Genomic DNA, 17,100 nt, shown 5'->3' on the forward strand with positions numbered 1-17,100 from the left:
CTGCACCGAGTGCCGGACGCATCCAGCCGCTGGCACAAAACAACCAGCATCCATTGCTTGGCTTTACGAAGCCGGGCTTTGGACAGGAATTGGCGCACCGAGAGGCAGTAGTGAGTAGACTGGGTGATGAGGTTAGTGTTTTGGACCCAAAATTGGAGAAAAACAAAATTTGATGATTGGCAAGGGATTGGCAGTAGTGATTGGCAGATGATGGGCAGTGATTGGCCAAATTTTTGATTTGTTGAAATTTGACGTGCAAAATTGATAGTGAGAGACCCCCGATGTGGTGGGATGGCAAATCCACCATCCTTCCCATGTGGGGGGGCAAAGGAGCAATAGTTTATGGGGTGTATGGCAGTGAAAACTAGCCCGGGTGGGTTAGGTTATATTGATAGGGATCTAGAGAAGATGACCTTAGGTGACGTTAAGTTTAGTTAGTGACTGATACCTGTAGTAGGGACGCAGGTAGATTAGTGTGGATGATAATGACGTGGGAGCGCAATAGTTTAAAGGGACGACTGGGAAGCGCAAGTTTCAGAAGGGAGTAGTTAGCTGAGATGATGCCGTGTTTGTGAGAATTGAACAGGTGTGATTGCACAGGTGTGCAACTGGACAGGTGTGTGGAGCAGTGTATGAGTAGTGAGTGTTGTGGATCAGCGCGAATGCGCTTGGGGAGAGAAGGGTGCAGGTGGCACCAGGTGTGAGAGCACAGGTGTGCAAGTACAGGTGTGTGGAGAGAGTTGGAGTAAGTGGTACGGAGTGGTGTGCATGGTGCGAAGGTGTGGATGGGGGAAGAGTGGACCCCTTTCACGAGTACCCGGGGCGGGTAGTGTAAGTGTTAGGTAGAGGGTGCAGGTAAATTGTGGTTGGATATTGGCATTTGTGGTGCGGTTGCAGAATGGTGTTGTGAATGGGTGCATTAGTGTTGTGGAAATGGCTGGGCGTGTAGCCTGTTAGTGTGTGTAGTTGGTTGGGCACTCCACCACTGTGAGGATGTCGGCCAGGTGAGGCCGCAGGTGGGCTCTGGGAGCCGGTAGTTGTGAGTGGGTGCCTGAGGATCCCGGGTGTGGATCGGGCAGCCCAGTGCCAGAGAGGGCACGGAGTGGGGAGAGAGCCAGAGGGCCTTCCCCAGGTAGTTAGGTTAGGGTAAGGAGCAGGTAAGCTCGGAGGCAACTGCAGTGGTGGTGGTGTGCAGGTGGGTAGACCCACTGGGAGAGGTACACGCCGCAGCCCAGAAATTGTGCGAGGGCACCGGGAGATGAATCGGGGGAGTGAGACCCCAAATTGAAAAGCACCACAGGTTGGCCAATGGGAATTGGTTTTTAGAACCCATAGAGTAAGAGGGCCAATGGTTTGGCCGGAGAAAGACCCCGGGTAGTGTAAAGTTGTTAAAGTCATTTAGGAAATAGTTAGGATTGAAGAACCTGTCGCACCATACGCAGCCACTTACCTGTGGTGATGATGATGACTCCACACCTGTGTTTTCTTTGTTTGTGTTGCAGAAATGAGAATTGCTGTTGGATTTGTGAGACGCATCACGACGTGGATGAGACATTGGGGTGATTCCATCTCTCCCTCCCTAGGAGGGACTGATGATGAATTGGTGATGGCAAATTTTGATGTTGAGTTGGAGATGGCAAATTTTGATGAGAGTTGAAAATGGCAAATTTGATTGGTTAGGAGGGAGAGAAGACGAATTTGGTATATGGGAGGAACGGGGAAGACAGTAGGGATGTTTGTTGATTTGTAAAGTAGATGTTTATGGGTAGTGTTGTGTTGTGTGGATACAGTAAGGGGTAAGGGAGGGGCCATGTAGGTTACCTGGTGGGGGGGGGGGGGGGGGGCGTACGATAGGAACGTACCTGTCTCACCTGGTTCCCATGTGCCCCCAGTGTGCATCACCTTACATTGCGTGCACTTTTGCGCCCTTACCACCTTACTCACTTGTTTCTTCTTTTGTCTCCCACCTCCGAGGATCTGGCTTTGGGGTAGAGAGAGAGGAGAGAGAGGTGCTGGCTGCGCAGTTGTGGGCCTGCACTTTCGCTGTTTGCTGCCGGGATCGATACACCATATGGACCGCAATGTTTGTGGCCACCCACAATGGACCGCAGTTCGTTTGCGGCCAAGCACCACCCGGGGATGGACCTATGGGTCAACGTGGCACCTATGCCATAAAGGTGAACCACTGTTAACTAACACCAAGTGCACCACAAGAAGAGCAAGAGACACCTGCAGGGTTAGGGGTTGTCGAATTTATTTTTATTCCAATGAACAATGGTGACTGCACCGATTGGTGGTGGGGTGGTGCTGTTGATGCTCGGGAAGGGTGCTCTGCACGTTATTAAAGGCCGTCGGCCACAGAGCACTCGTGGGTTGGTGTATCGATGTTGGCAAGCGCGCTCTCTCTCTATGCATAACATCTGCATGTGTCCCTCCAAAAACAGGTCCTGGATCGTAGTGTAAATAGCAGCGTAGTCTTGTAAATAATGCTCCCTACCGGCTGTATGTTTAGTTTGCGAATTCTTTCCGGATTCGGTTATCCTGTGGGTGTGTTTCTGTGAGGAGAAGGGTGCAACGTCGCAGGGGGACATATTTACTCATTTGTGAATATCTGTAAAACTGTCGCACTCAGGGTAGAGTTAATAGTAGAGGGAACTACATTGCGTGCCACACTAAAGTAGGTAAAAATTTATCGGGTCGGGACGCCCCGAGGGTAGAGAAGGGTGCAATGTTGCGAATATGGAATTTGGCCTCCATATCCGCTTGTAAATATTCCCCTATTTTCTCCAATACTCCCCAACTTTCCCCAATCCCCCATTCCCTAGTCCCATTGCATGTAAATAACAATCAGTAGAGCCGACCTTCCCCTTATTCCCCCATTAAATGTCGTGCCCAGGTCCACCGCACCACACGTAGACAACTTTCGGACATCTTCCTAGTTATTCTTATTCTATGTCAGTTAAGGCCTCGTCTCCATTAATTATGACTCTTCGTTGCACCAGAATGTGATTATATGGCATCAGTAGTGAGTTTAGGACCTTTCCCATACCTCCTTCCATCTTCTTCCCCAACAATTACAACAACAACAGAGGAGATGGCGGCGGAGCGGGGGAGGATGCGTCCTCACACCGGCTCGATTAGCTCCAGACCATGCGCTCCACGGGGTTACCACGAAGGGGCTCCTTGTCAGCTCCTCGTCAAGGGCGGAGCCTGGTAAACCCCCCGCACGCACCCAATGAGAAGCAACGTGCCGATTCCACGAGGCGGAGCTAACGAGCCGAGGGCGTGTCACTCCCCGCCGGATATACGCGGCCACGGGCCGGATGTGACGAGAGATTCGCCCCCAGCTGGAGAAAGACGGACCTGCGAGCGCTGAAACAGATGCGCCTGAGTTTGGAGAGGCCTGAGAAAGAACGTCACCTCTGAGCGCTGCGACGAGACCTCCCCGCATCTCTGGACCGAACCGTGTACCCTGCTTTGAGCCAAGAGTGCACCTTGAGCCATCGCTATCTGCCTTTCCTAGCCATCAAACCCCGTGTGAGTCAGCGTTGTCCCGTTGATCTGTCGTCTGTCTAGGGTTAATATAAGAGTGTGTCTAAGTGCCTGTCTTTCTATGCTGTCCCTCTTGTAGTTGTAATCTAACCTTCCGCCTTAATATAACCTCCTCCGGAGGTCTTGAGAACTGAACCCCTGGTGTCGTATTGTGTCATTATAACCCAGCCGGGTGTCTTCTTTTTCTTATTGAGCCAGCGTAGCGCGACTTCGTCAACGTCGAGTATAGTCGGGTAATTTGTGCGGACACGACGGCCATTCCGCTCGGCCCACCTTAACATCAAAGTCGTGTCTGTAACAATATATATATATATATATTTATATATATATATATTGCGTATCAAAAAAAGGTAATCCGAATTCAAGGGGTTAATATGCAAAGGTTATTTATTTTGACAATTTACATGTGGTTTACTAATTAAGAGGAGATCCTCAGGTTTCCATTGATACCTTCCATGCATCATTGCTGTCACACATGACCGAGTACATTTTCATTGAAAATGACAAGTTCAAATCGCATTTTTACAAGTTTGGCTAATCGATGCAAGTCAGGATAATTGGTGCAAAATGAACGTCAGATGTGAACTTTTCTCAGGAATGATTGACTTTTATGCACCTGCACCTTCAACATGTCCACCTCCCCATTTCAACACAAAGCTCACAGCGGCTCAAACTCAGCAAACTCAGCTCAGCTCAGCGGCAAAAAACTCAGCGGCAAAGGAACAGCTCAAAGCATGCCCTGAACTGCGCGTCTCACCATAGCCGGGTCATTGCGCAAAGCATCCAATTCATGTCGAATACGGCCCTGCAATTCGTCAAGATCACGGGGAGGAGTTACGAACACCTTGTTCTTTAAATGTCCCCAAAAGAAATATTTACATGGTGTGAGGTCAGGTGATCTTGGCGGCCATTCCACTGCATGGTTGAGGGTGATGACTCGGTCTCCAAAGAGTTCCCTCAGTCGTTCTCAGACAGCGATAAGACGATGTGCTGTGGCGCCGTCTTGGGCCCACCAGAGAGATCTGAAGACACCACGAACCTGTCGCTCAAAGTTCTCCTCCAGCTGCGGTAAAACTTCATCATTGATCATCTGCAGATACCTGTTACCAGTGACATTCCTTTGAACGAAAAATGGTCCGATCACCTGACCACTTCCACAAAGTCCCAACCAAGCAGTCCACTTTTGTCGATTCATGTTGGTGTCAAAATTAAATTCCGGGGGGTTGTCCTGTCGGTGTGTGTCACACATATATACAGGGTGATCTCGTTTAAAATGGTTTGGGCACGTTATTGACTGCGCGGGTCCGAGAGAAACCGCGGGTTCAAACACTTGGTGCAGACATCTGTCGGAGTATTGGGAGGTTTTGCCTGCGAAGGAGCGTCTTGGACCCCACGTGATTTCGAGAGATAAGAACACGAGGAGAAGAATGAGCACCCTGGACACATCATGAACCATCCCGTGACGCCATTAGCTCACTCAGCCCTGGAACGAGGCATGACCAACGCATGGGGACGGATGCAGCCGGAGGAGACGAGAGGTATAGGTTCAGGTATGAGCTGAGGCCACGATTGCTTCCACAGAAGCAGTCGTAGGTTCGCTGGTGCTGGGGGAGCATTTCAGATCCACTGCTGTGTCTTTCATCACCTAATTTCTTTCTTCTTCGACTCAAAATATCTGTCATTCTGTCCTTCCTTCATTTGGGTGTCCAAGATTCATGTTTCGTTCACAGGCGTAAAACGAATGCTCCAAGTTTTGCCGTGTGGTAATGTCTGCGAAGTTCTTATAGAAAATGTACATGTGTGTATAATGTGCTTTGTTGGAAAATTGGAAAACTGCAATGATGTCCTCTCGTGAGCACAATTATTGCAGCAAGGCCTCCTTTCCTGCTTCCTCAGGCTCGTTTGCACGACGTGCTTGAGGCCTCCTTTACTGCTTCCTGAGGCTCGTTTGCACGACGTGCTTGAGGCCTCCTTTCCTGCTTCCTGAGGCTTGTTTGCACGACGTGCTTGAGGCCTCCTTTCCTGCTTCCTGAGGCTCATTTGCACGACGTGCTTGAGGGCTCCGAGTGCTTCTTCGAAAGTGTTGCGTTTACATTCTGTACGCCTGGCCATCTTCGCTGCTTAACGTGCAGTGTAAACGAACCTTTTCTTTGTTATCAATGGTGATCTCAAGCTTGGGGCGGAGGTTGTATGTGTAATGTATTTGGGAGGACGACTCGGCACATCCTTGTGCTTTTACATGAATTACAATGACTTGGACCGGTGTGTACGGTGTGTACCCTGGTTAGAATAGGTACACCGTATCCCTGCGTGTCGTAAGAGGCGACGAAGAGGGTTGGCATCAGGAAGGGCATCTGGCCATAAAAACATTGCCTCAAAAAGAGAACCATGACAATTACAACTACATATGGGCAGGGTACAGCCCGAAGTGGAGATCGGTTTCTGAGGTTTGGGACATGGAATGTAGGGACAATGACAGGGAGATCAGGAGAAGTGATGGAAGTATTGATCAGAAGAAGAGTGCACATATGTTGTGTGCAAGAGACTAGATGGAAGGGAAGTGGTGTGAGAATGGTGAAGGGGAGGCAGGGACAGAAATACAAGTTTGTGTGGCAAGGGTGCCCGGAGGGCGTGAATGGTGTTGGTGTCCTGTTTTCTGAGGAGTTTGTAGACAGTGTGGTGAGTGTGACTAGAGTGAGTGATAGGTTGATGATGGTGAAAATGATGATTGGAAAGTTCTTGGTGAACGTCATCTCGGGATATGCTCCGCATTGGTCGGAGCGATTTTTTTATTTTTATTTTTTATTTTTATTTTTATTTTTTTTTGTTTGTATACTGAATCGACGCTCGTGAAAGAGCTAACATTTACTTCACAAACAAATCAACCAGACAAACAAAATATATAAAAAGAGGGAGTGGAAAAACAAGATGGGGAGAGAAGAGGAAGCACACAAACACAACATTTGAGAGCAGGGAGATGTGTGGAAGGGAGAGGGCTTGGGAGGCGTGGGAAGGGGGGGGGGGGGGGGGGGGAGGGAGAAGTATAAAACACAAGGACACCAAGGACTTCCAGGACAGAAGTTGGTACAGTGGAACCTTGACTTACGAGTGCCCCAACTTACGAGTTTTTCGAGATACGAGCCGTCGCTCGGGCGGTTTATTGCTTTGAGATGCGAGCCGAGATCCGAGTTACGAGCTTTCGCCACCCGGTCACGTGGTTATCTTGCCGTTCAAGTACAGTATCTCTGTCGTATAGCGCTGCATTTTAGTTTTCGCATTTCGGTTATTTTGAGTTTACGCCGCCAGGTGGGTTCCGGTCACGTGGTTATCTTGCCGTGCACGTACAGTATCTCTGTCGTATAGCGCTGCATTTTAGTTTTCGCATTTCGGTTATTTTGAGTTTACGCCGCCAGGTGGGTTCCGGTCACGTGGTTATCTTGCCGTGCACGTACAGTATCTCTGTCGTATAGCGCTGCATTTTAGTTTTCGCATTTCGGTTATTTTGAGTTTACGCCGCCAGGTGGGTTCCGGTCACGTGGTTATCTTGCCGTGCACGTACAGTATCTCTGTCGTATAGCGCTGCATTTTTGTTTTCGCATTTTGGTTATTTTGGAAAATTTCATGTTCATGTCGAACATTTCATGTTCATGTTCATGTTTTCATGTTCATGCCATGCCAGGCCACAACTTGCTCAGAGTGCCGGCGATAGCTCGCCTTCTCTTTGTGGAAAACACGGTGAGATCCTTAACATCCAACAACTAATGGGACGCAAACGGGGCGCCCAGTTTAGCGGTACACACATTGATGAATCACCCTGCCTGTGATTCACCCATGACAGGTTATAGCTGGGTCGGGATTCAAACCCAGGCTGGACAGTTTAGACTTCAGAGTCAAGTGTGCGTACCTCCAGTCCAGGCCATCCTGCCAACTTGTATGCTGCATACAGGTGAAATATAAAGCGCGAGATATTTTTATATATACTGTATATTTAAAAAAAAATTGGTGTGGTTTTTGGCGGGCTGGAACGGATTAATAGCATTTCAATGCATTTCAATGGGGAAATTTGATTTGAGATACGAGCAATTTGAGTTACGAGCTCGGTCACAGAACGAATTAAACTCGTAAGTCAAGGTTCCACTGTATTTCAAAAAAGTGGAATTGGGGTGAAATTAGCGGGGGTAGAAAAGATCAAGGTTTTGGATGGGGGAAGATGAGAAGATTGAAGAGAAGGACAAGTTCTGGTGTGCGATAGAGAAGCTGATGGAAAACGTGAAAGATGAGGAAGTTGTTGTGGTAGGAGGAGACCTAAATGGGCATGTGGGAAGGAGTATGGACGGTTTTGAGGGAGTTCATGGGGGTTACGGATATGGTGTGAGAAATGGAGAAGGTGAAAGGATTTTGGAGTTTGCTGATGGAGCTGATTTGTGGATTTGTAATACTCAGATCCAGAAAGGGGATAATAAGCTTGTTACATACACGTCAGGTGGGTCGACGACAATCGTTGACTACCTGATGGTGCGTAGGCGAGATAGGGGGCACCTCCGGGACACAAAGGTGATCCCGCGGGAGGAGGCTGTTTCACAGCAACACTTGGTTGTCTGCGACATAAGGGTGAAAGGTGCGAGGAGAGCTCGGCGGGTGAAGTACCAACCGAGAATGAAGGTGTGGAGGTTGAAAGAGGTGACAGTAAGGGAGGCATTAAAAGAGAGGCTGAGTAGGGTCGAGGATGATGTGGTTGAGCTTGAACGTGGTTGGATGTCCATGAAAGATAGTCTGTTGGGAGCCGGTGGTGAGGTATGTGGGGTGGATGGACAAAAGGACCACCGAGGCACTCGGAAACATGGTGGTGGGATGATGAAGTTGGAAAGAGGAATGACGAGAAGACAAAGAAGTTCAAGGAGTGGCAGAAGGCGAAGGGTACGGGAGCAGAAAAAGCAGAGCATGAAAGTTATAAGGCTGCAAAGAAAGAGGCAGCAAAGGCGCAGGAGGCATGTAGGAAAATGTTCGGAGAACGCGTGGATTCGGATGAGGGTCAGAGAGCGGTATTCAGGATTGCAAAGCAGATAGCGAAAGAGAGGTGTGATGTGATGGGGGTGAGTTGCTTGAAGGATGAAGTGGGACAAATCGTTGTGGACCCAGATGGAATTAAAGGAAGATGGAAAAGATATATGGAAATGCTGTTGAATACATAGAATGAATTGGATGGCAACGTAGAGAGTAACCCAGTTTTAGGACCGGCAGAGAAGATAACTGAGAAGGAAGTTGAGGAAGCGATAAAAGCAATGAAGAGTGGAAAAGCGGGAGGGCCGACGGGAGTTGTGGGAGATATGTTGAAGGCAGCAGGAAGTTGGGGTGTGAAGAGAATGGCAGAGATCTGTAATCCGGTGGTGAAAGAAGGTCGCATTCCAGTGGATTGGGAACTGAGTACCCTCGTCCCTCTGTACAAGGGGAAATGTGACCCTCTGGAGTGTGGCTCATACCGAGCGATAAAGTTATTGGAGCATGGAATGAAGGCATTGGAAAGGGTGTTGGAGAGGAGGATAAGGAAGAAGGTGAAGATCTACGAAATGCAGTTTGGATTTATGCCAGGAAGAGGAACGACAGACGCGCTCTTTATTGTGAGGCAGATGCAGGAGAAGTACATGGAGAAGAGGAAGAAGTTGTTTCTTGGGTTTGTTGATCTGGAGAAAGCATTCGATAGGGTTCCACGCGAAGTATTGACATGGGCATTGAGGAAGTTAGAAGTGGAGGAATGGTTGATCAGAGTTGTGATGGCAATGTACAAAAGAGCACGCACAGCTGTAAGGACGAAGGACGGGAACAGTGGTGCGTTTGAGGTGAAGGTGGGAGTGCATCAGGGGTCGGTACTAAGTCCACTACTAGTTGTAGCTGTGATGAGGTGCTGGCTCAGAACGTAAAGGAGGGTTTACCGTGGGAGTTGTTGTATGCAGATGATCTGGTGTTGATTGCGGAAAGTATGGATGGACTGAAGGAAAAGATGAATAAGTGTAAGGAATGTATGGAGACAAAAGGTCTGAAGGTGAATATAGGAAAGACGAAGGTGATGGCAATTGGTAAGGCATGTGGTGAGGTGGAAAGAACTGGGAAGTGGCCATGTGCTGTGTGCAGGAAGGGTGTCGGAGTGAACTCCATTCAATGTACAATGTGCGCTGAGTGGGTTCATCAAAAATGTAGTGGTCTGAGAGGGTCATTAACCAGTGTTGCAGCTACATTCAAATGTAAGGTGTGCACAGAGGGAGCTGCAGATGGAGGAAATGTTGCGTTGGATCTTGGAGACGGCGTGAAGCTGGAAGGTGTGAAAACATTTTGCTACCTCGGAGACATGCTGAATGGACAAGGTGGATCAGACTCGGCAACGGTTGCTGGAGTGAGATGTGCATGGAAGAAGTTTCGGGAACTGAGTGGTGTGCTGATGAGGAGGGGAGTGTCGTTGAAGCTGAAGGGAAAGGTGTATGCTGTAATCTGTAATCTGTAAATCTGTAACAATGCTGCGTGTGTGAGAAGTGTTATGATTTATGGGAGCTAGACATGGGTCATGAATGTGGAGCAGCAACGAAGGTTGGAAAGGGTGGAAATGCGAATGGTTCGATGGATGTGCGGAGTATCGTTGAGAGAGAGGAAGACAAATGATGAATTGCGAAAGATGATGGGAATAGAGCCTGTGATTGATGCTGTGAAGAGGAACAGGTTGAGATGGTTTGGTCATGTGTTGAGGAAGGATGAAAGTGACTGGTTGAGAAGAGTGATGGAAATGAATGTTGAAGGAAGTAGAGGACGGGGAAGACCGAGAAAGACTTGGCTAAAGATGGTGGAAGAAGAAATGCGGGCAAGGGGGTTAACAAGGAGAGATGCAGAAAATAGGGCAAAATGGAGAAGATTGTCATGGGGACAGCAAGGCTAACCCCCCGCTCTGGCAGGGAAAATGGCCTTAAAATGCATGTTGTTGTTGTCCTGTCGGTGCATATTCAAGAACATTATGGGTGTTGACCTTGCCGTCCATGGCGAAAGCGGCTTCATCGCCGATAACGAGATTCCGCAGGAAATTGACATCTGCTTCGCAACGTGCTATCAACCATCTGGCAAGCACCAGCCTCCTGGCAAAATCCCCTGGCGTAAGTTGATGCCGGATGTGAATCCGATATGGATGTTGGTGGAGGTCCAGTCTTGTGATTCGGTTGAATGTTGCCGAAGGCAATCCCGTCCCATTTCGTCTTGCGCTGGTATCCCTAGGATGCTCCAAAACGTGCTGCCTTACTGCTGCAATGTTCATTTCCGATCGCCCAGTGCGCCTCCTACCAGAATTCCCCTTGTTGCAGTTGAGGCTAGTGCCGTGGTCTTGGTATTTTCTAACATTTGCCCAGATGGCTTTGGCTGCTGGAGGCTCCCGTTCTGGGAGACGTTCCCTGAACACATCACAAGTTCGCTGCAAACTTCCAGTTTGGTGAAAGGTTGTAAACACAAAGGTCCGCTGTTCAGTCGTAAGTTGAACCATCTTTTCAATGACTCAGACTGTCTCTAAACCCAGACACTGTACGCCCATCTTAAATACCCATCTTAAACAAAGGATGACGCAACCGACGATTACTAGACCAGCTTAACAATTTTACATAATCAACTTGGCAGTCGACAAGTAATGCGTCCATTTCAAACTGTCTTGCACCGATTAGCCAAACTTGTTAAAATGCGATTTGAACTTGTCATTTTCAATGAACATGTACTCGGTCATGTGTGACAGCAATGATGCATGAAAGGCATCAATGGAAAGCTGAGGATCTCCTCATAATTGGTAAACCACATGTAAATTGTCAAACTAAATAACCTTTGCATATTAACCCCTTGAATTCGGATTACCTTTTTTTTGATACGCACTGTATGTGTATATATTGTTACGGACGCGGCTAGGATGTTGATTGGCCGAGCGGATGGCCGCCGCGCCCGAACAGTTACCCCGACTAACCCGATTCCTCGACGTTGGCCAAAATCGCGCCACAGATATTCAATAGGGAATGGACAAAAGCGAAGGATGTGAAGAAGAAGAACACCAAAGCAAAAGGGTGGAAATACGAATATAATTTATTACTATTTACACAATCAAAGAAACCAAGGAGGAGGAAAGATAATAAAATAAAATAGAAAGAGGGATGGACCAGAAGGACACAGTGCAAATTCCTAGCTTACCTATAGCAGTCTTAATTAACCCAGGGACAGAACAAACAAAACAAACTCACGTACACAAGAAGGATGGAATCGTTGGAATGAATGCTGGAAGCAGGAATGGGAAGGGTCAGCTGGGGCAGATGGTTCGGGCTTGATCCCGCACGGGATGTCGAGCTGGACCTCGACGGCCACCGATGCCACCGCAATCTGGTTCCCGCGGGGTTACGGGTCGAAGCTGCCTGGTGGAGTCAACGCTGCTTGTGGAGCCCAAAGCTGCTGGTTCTCTGGCTCAACTCTTTCTTGGAACCTCTCTGGCGCAACTCTTTCTTGGAACCTCTGGCGCAACTCCTTCTTGGAACCTTTGGCGCAACTCTTTCTTGGAACCTTTGGCGCAACTCTTGTAATTCACCTCTCCCTCTCTTGCTTAGTCCAACAACAACTTCTCGGCTTTCGCGCGCGCGCTTTATAGCACCTCAGGCGATCAAGCCGCTGGTGTCCAGGACACGCCCATCGGTCAGCTCGCCTCGGCCCTGATTGGTCGGCATGGCCCTCTGGCTCCGCCCTTGATGACGATGGGCGGGCACGGCCTTCTTCCCCGAGCTGACCACGCCGTAATGGCGGCAAATGCAGTTGGCAGTAGAGGTTTTGGGAATGGGAATGAAAGGGGATCTATCTATTTGAATTTGGTGCAATGGAGTATTGGTTAATGGAAGACAAAGCCTTAACCTAATACACAGAATAAGGAAATAAACTACTGAACAGTGATATATGGTGTCCTTCGTGTATGCTTTATGGAGTTAACTACAGGAACGCCCTTTGACCTTTATACAACACTGGAGTAAGGAGGGCGATATTTTACAACAATTGACACAACAACAACAACAACAAAAAAACCATTCTCGTATCCACAACAATATATATAGATATAAATAATATAACCACCTTTAGAGGCCATTTTTCCCCGCAAAGCGGGGGTTGGCCTTTTTCGGGAACCGTGGTTGTTGTTGTTTTTTTGGTCCCCTTTTTGAAGCAATGTTTTATGGCCGGATGCCCTTCCTGACGCCAACCCTTTTTGCCGCCTTTAACGACAAACAGGGAATTACCAGTGAACTGGTACTCAATTTGCCGACCTCGGAAGGATGACAGGCTGAGTCAACCCCTCTGGCATTAATTCAGCGATCGACCGGGATTCGAACCCCAGGATCCTAGGATCCTAAGCCGGCACCCTAGCCGCTCGCCCAACACCAGGGGTGTGTGTGTGTGTGTGTGTGTGTGTGTGTGTGTGTGTGTGTGTGTGTGTGTGTGTGTGTGTGTGTGTGTGTGTGTGTGTGTGTGTGTGTGTGTGTGTGTGTGTGTGTGTGTGTGTGTGTGTGTGTGTGTGTGTGTGTGTGTGTGTGTGTGTGTGTGTGTGTGTGTGTGTGTGTGTGTGTGTGTGTGTGTTTGTTTGTTTGTTTGTTTGTTTGTTTTGTTTACAACCTGCGCCCCAATGATCCATTCCCAATGCCGACAGACATTTTGTCCGTCTTGCTTGTGTTTCATCTTGCAATGTTTTGGTTTCTCCTTTCATTACTCCATTTTACTTTATCACACCACAATCAGATTTTGCACCTCAATCCACAGGCACGTTTCGATTATTTTAATTGTCAGTTTCACATTTTTGTGAAAATGTATTCGCGGAGCAATAATGTTTAGTGTAGTGTAGTTATATCCTTAATGAATGTAATAGCGCAAGTGTGATGTAATTAATCGTGATATATTAGAAATGCATGTAATAGATGGGGTCCCCCTCTCCCAATGTCTGCGTCTGGAATTATGAACCCTTTAACCCTATTCTTAATGTCCACACCTCTGTAATCTCTCCGAAATGTTCTTTTAAAGGGTTTTTCTAGGCCTCAAAGCACTAGCTGGACGCAAAAATAACGTAGGTACAATCGGTGGTTGGCAGCCCGAATTGACGGGGTGGAGGGTCGCCCTGCCCACCAGTATAAACAGCATCCAATGGTGAGAGAGAGGGCTGAAGGGCCTGGGAACTAACAATGTCGCGGTTTTCCTGAGGGGATAAAAGGGCAGAGCGAAAAAGGGACTGTGAGAGAGAGTGTTCGGAAATCTCCGAAGGATAAGCTTCTTCAACCGATCGCTCCTGGAGCACCGGGTCACGTCCCATCTAGGTCGGAGCCACACCCTTCTCCCTCTCCCTCTCCTTCTCCCTCTCCCTCTCCTTCTCTCTTTCTCTCACTCTCTCTCACTCTCTCACTCTCTCACTCTCTCACTCTCTCACTCTCTCACTCTCTCACTCTCTCACTCTCTCACTCTCTCACTCTCTCACTCACACACACACACACAGCCTGTTTCCCTTCCGAGCAAGCCGGGACTGTGCAGCGACTCATCCTGCCATCCACGGTGCTTTTGCCCAGAAACTCTTCTGGCCTGTTCTTCCTGCTCGTCTCTATTGTGGTGTATATGAGGGCCCAGTTAAGTTTAAAAATTAAGGTCTCAATTCATTTATTGGCATTGTGGGAATGTATTGGCCGGGGTTAAGGAATTTTACTGTTTTTGGTTGATATTTTTGCCTCCTTTTATTTCCTTCCCTCCTCCTCCTCCTCCCCCCGCTCCCCTCACAACCCCCCATCCCCCCATGCATGGTTATTGTGATTAAATATACCAGGTCTCGGGGTGAATTCTGGCTGTTGTTGTTCTCATTTGTGATTAGGGAAAGGCTTGTTAGCTGCGGTTCTTAACACCGCATACAAGACTGCGTCACGCCTCCCTGGTTTGCTCAGCCTAATTGGAATTGAGGCGTGTGATTCCTAATTGGCGTAACGCTGGACCGATTGGGTGCCTCCATTCTGCATGGCATAGCTGCATTGGAATCCTTGATCCGACAGGGGGTTCCCCAAAATGGTTGACCATTGCGGTCGTGTTGAGATGACTCTTCTGATTTGAACCGGTCAACTTGAGCGAGCGGCGACCACAACAATATTTTCCTTGTGCATTGTGCGATGCCAATATGACCTTTGTCTTGAGGGTTTTCCACACAGATTCAGCTTTCTATTTTTTTTGAGGCTGGAAGGCTCATGGTGGAGCTGCGACACAAATCACATATATATGTAGATATATACATGAAACAACACCAGACATGACTTTCACACAAGTACAGCCGTTGAGATCGGGGGAAGTGGTATCAACTTTCCAGAACTCTCTGGGTACCAGGGACGCCATCTGAGTGACATGATTTGCAGGTTACATGACGTGCTGCACAGTGAGAAGAAGCTGACGTTGGTGTTTGAATACTGTGATCAGGTGAGTTGCCTGGACTGTCATTTGCCTTTGCGGACATTGAAATTGAAACCGATGTAACAAATTTAAAATGGTCAAGATGATTATGGCTGCTAAAAACAAACGGTTATGGAATTGGAGATTCATTGTCACCCCAAGCTGTGGTTTTTATTTAAAATTCATTTTGCTCCTCATAACCCGCCACGTATGCTGCCTATACTTTTGGTTTTTAACAATGACATTATTGTTTGAGTGTAATCCAGAAGTTTTCTTGATCATACAATTTCAGATCTAACCAAAATTTGAGCATCAAGGTGTTCTTGTACTTTTGTGTAAAGAATGTGCCACCTCAGAAGTGCAAATTGTTACTTCAAGATAAGTATGTGTGCGGCCACAAATGTGAGATGTGCTATAAGGCCCGCAGGCTCAACAAGCGTTTCCGCCTTTTTTTCTTTTTTTTTTTTTTTTGTATACAAGATCGAGGCTCGTGAAAGAGCGAACATTAATCACACAGAAAGACAAACCGACACATAAAACATATAACATCGGGAGCGGTAGACAAGATGGGGAGAGAGGGGGAAGGACACAAACACAACATTTGAGAGCAGGGACCGAGAGACATGGAGACATGGAGACATCGAGAGATCTGAGAGAGGGCGAGGGCTTTGGGGGGGGGGGGGGGCATGGGAAGGGGGCGGTGGGAGAGGTATAAAACATATGGACACTGCCAGGACTTCCAGGAAAGAAGTTGGAATTTCAAATAAGGTGGATCTGGGGTGAATTAGCGGGGGTAGAAAAGATCAAGGTTTTGGATGGGGGAAGATAAGAGATGGTGGTGAACAGCTGTTTTAAAGACCTGGAGGGAGGAGTGGGATTGAAGGGAGTGAGGGAGTTTGTTCCAGAGGCGGGAGAAAAGAGGAATGAAAGAGTGAAGGTGAGCAGAGAGCCGAGATTTCGGCAGTTTAACCATCAGAGGGTTGCTGGCAGATCTTGTGCGACCTGTAGGAATATTTGGGGGACAGAGCACAGAGAGAGCTGGGGGTGCAAGGCCGGAGAGGAGTCGGTAGAAGACAGAAAGACCACCTACCTGCCTGCGGTGAGTGAGTGAAAGGCCCTCAGAGATAGCTTCATCGCGGGAGATTCCAATAATTCTGAAAGCTTTGGTTTCAACAGCGTGAAGCCGAGCTAGGTGTGAGGCAGGAGCACCGGCCCATAGGGGAGAACAGTATTCCATTGAGCTGCGGATGAAAGCCTTGTATGTGGTGAGGAGCTCAGGTGTGCCGAGGAAGGACTTCGCACGACGGAGGATGCCCAGTCGGCGACTGGCTTTGGAGGCCAGCTTGGAAATGTGGTTTTCCCAAGAAAGATCATGGCAGATAGTGAGACCCAAAATCTTGAGCGACAGAACTTCTTGGAGAGGATTGTTGAGAAAGTAGATGGGAGGGTTGTCCAGTCGATCTTTTCGGAGAGACATAGTAAGAGTGTGAGATTTGTCAGGATTGAAAGACATGTTCCACTTGTTTGACCAGTCTGTGATTTTGTCCAGGTCTTCAGAGAGTGAGGAGGCAGCAGACTGCCGATCTGAGGGAAGAGGAATGGAGCGGCAGAGAGTGGAGTCATCAGCAAAGACATAGAGGGCATTTTCGAGAGAGTCAGATAGATCATTGATGAAGACCAGAAAAAGCACGGGGCCCAGAACACTGCCTTGGGGAACTCCAGCCTGAACAGGAAGAGGAGATGAGAGAAACCCATTCAGGGCCACACGTTGACGACGACTAGAGAGGAAGTCCGCCAGCCATGCGTGGAGATTTCCATGGATACCAAAGGAGGAGAGTTTGGTGAGCAGAGCGGGGTGCCAGACCGTGTCGAAGGCACGTGATATGTCGAGGGAGACAGCTCTAATTTCCTGTTTGGCATTGAGGACCTCCATCCATTGTTGAGACAGCAGAAGCAGCATGTCCAGAGTAGAGTGACCTGGTCTGAAACCAAATTGATGATCAGAGATCAAGCCATTGGAGAAGAGGAAAGATTTCATATCCGAAGCAATGATGGATTCCATGACTTTGCTGATAATTGGGAGAAGGCTGATTGGTC

The 17,100-nt window shown here is 48.3% G+C and overlaps 1 protein-coding gene across 1 annotated transcript in view; it reads left to right on the plus strand.

Annotated features, from left to right (window-relative positions):
• The window catches only part of CDK5 (cyclin dependent kinase 5), a 73,308-nt gene that overhangs the window by 34,900 nt on the left and 21,308 nt on the right, over window positions 1-17,100 (plus strand). Inside the window, exon 4 of the mRNA XM_068126061.2 lies at window positions 14,970-15,030. Within this exon, the coding sequence (XP_067982162.1) occupies window positions 14,970-15,030 (61 nt within the window). The remainder of the gene's footprint in view (window positions 1-14,969; window positions 15,031-17,100) is intronic.

Source organism: Myxine glutinosa, chromosome 10 (genome assembly GCF_964187855.1).
Source record: "Myxine glutinosa chromosome 10, kmMyxGlut1.1, whole genome shotgun sequence".
Taxonomy (NCBI): domain Eukaryota; kingdom Metazoa; phylum Chordata; class Myxini; order Myxiniformes; family Myxinidae; genus Myxine; species Myxine glutinosa.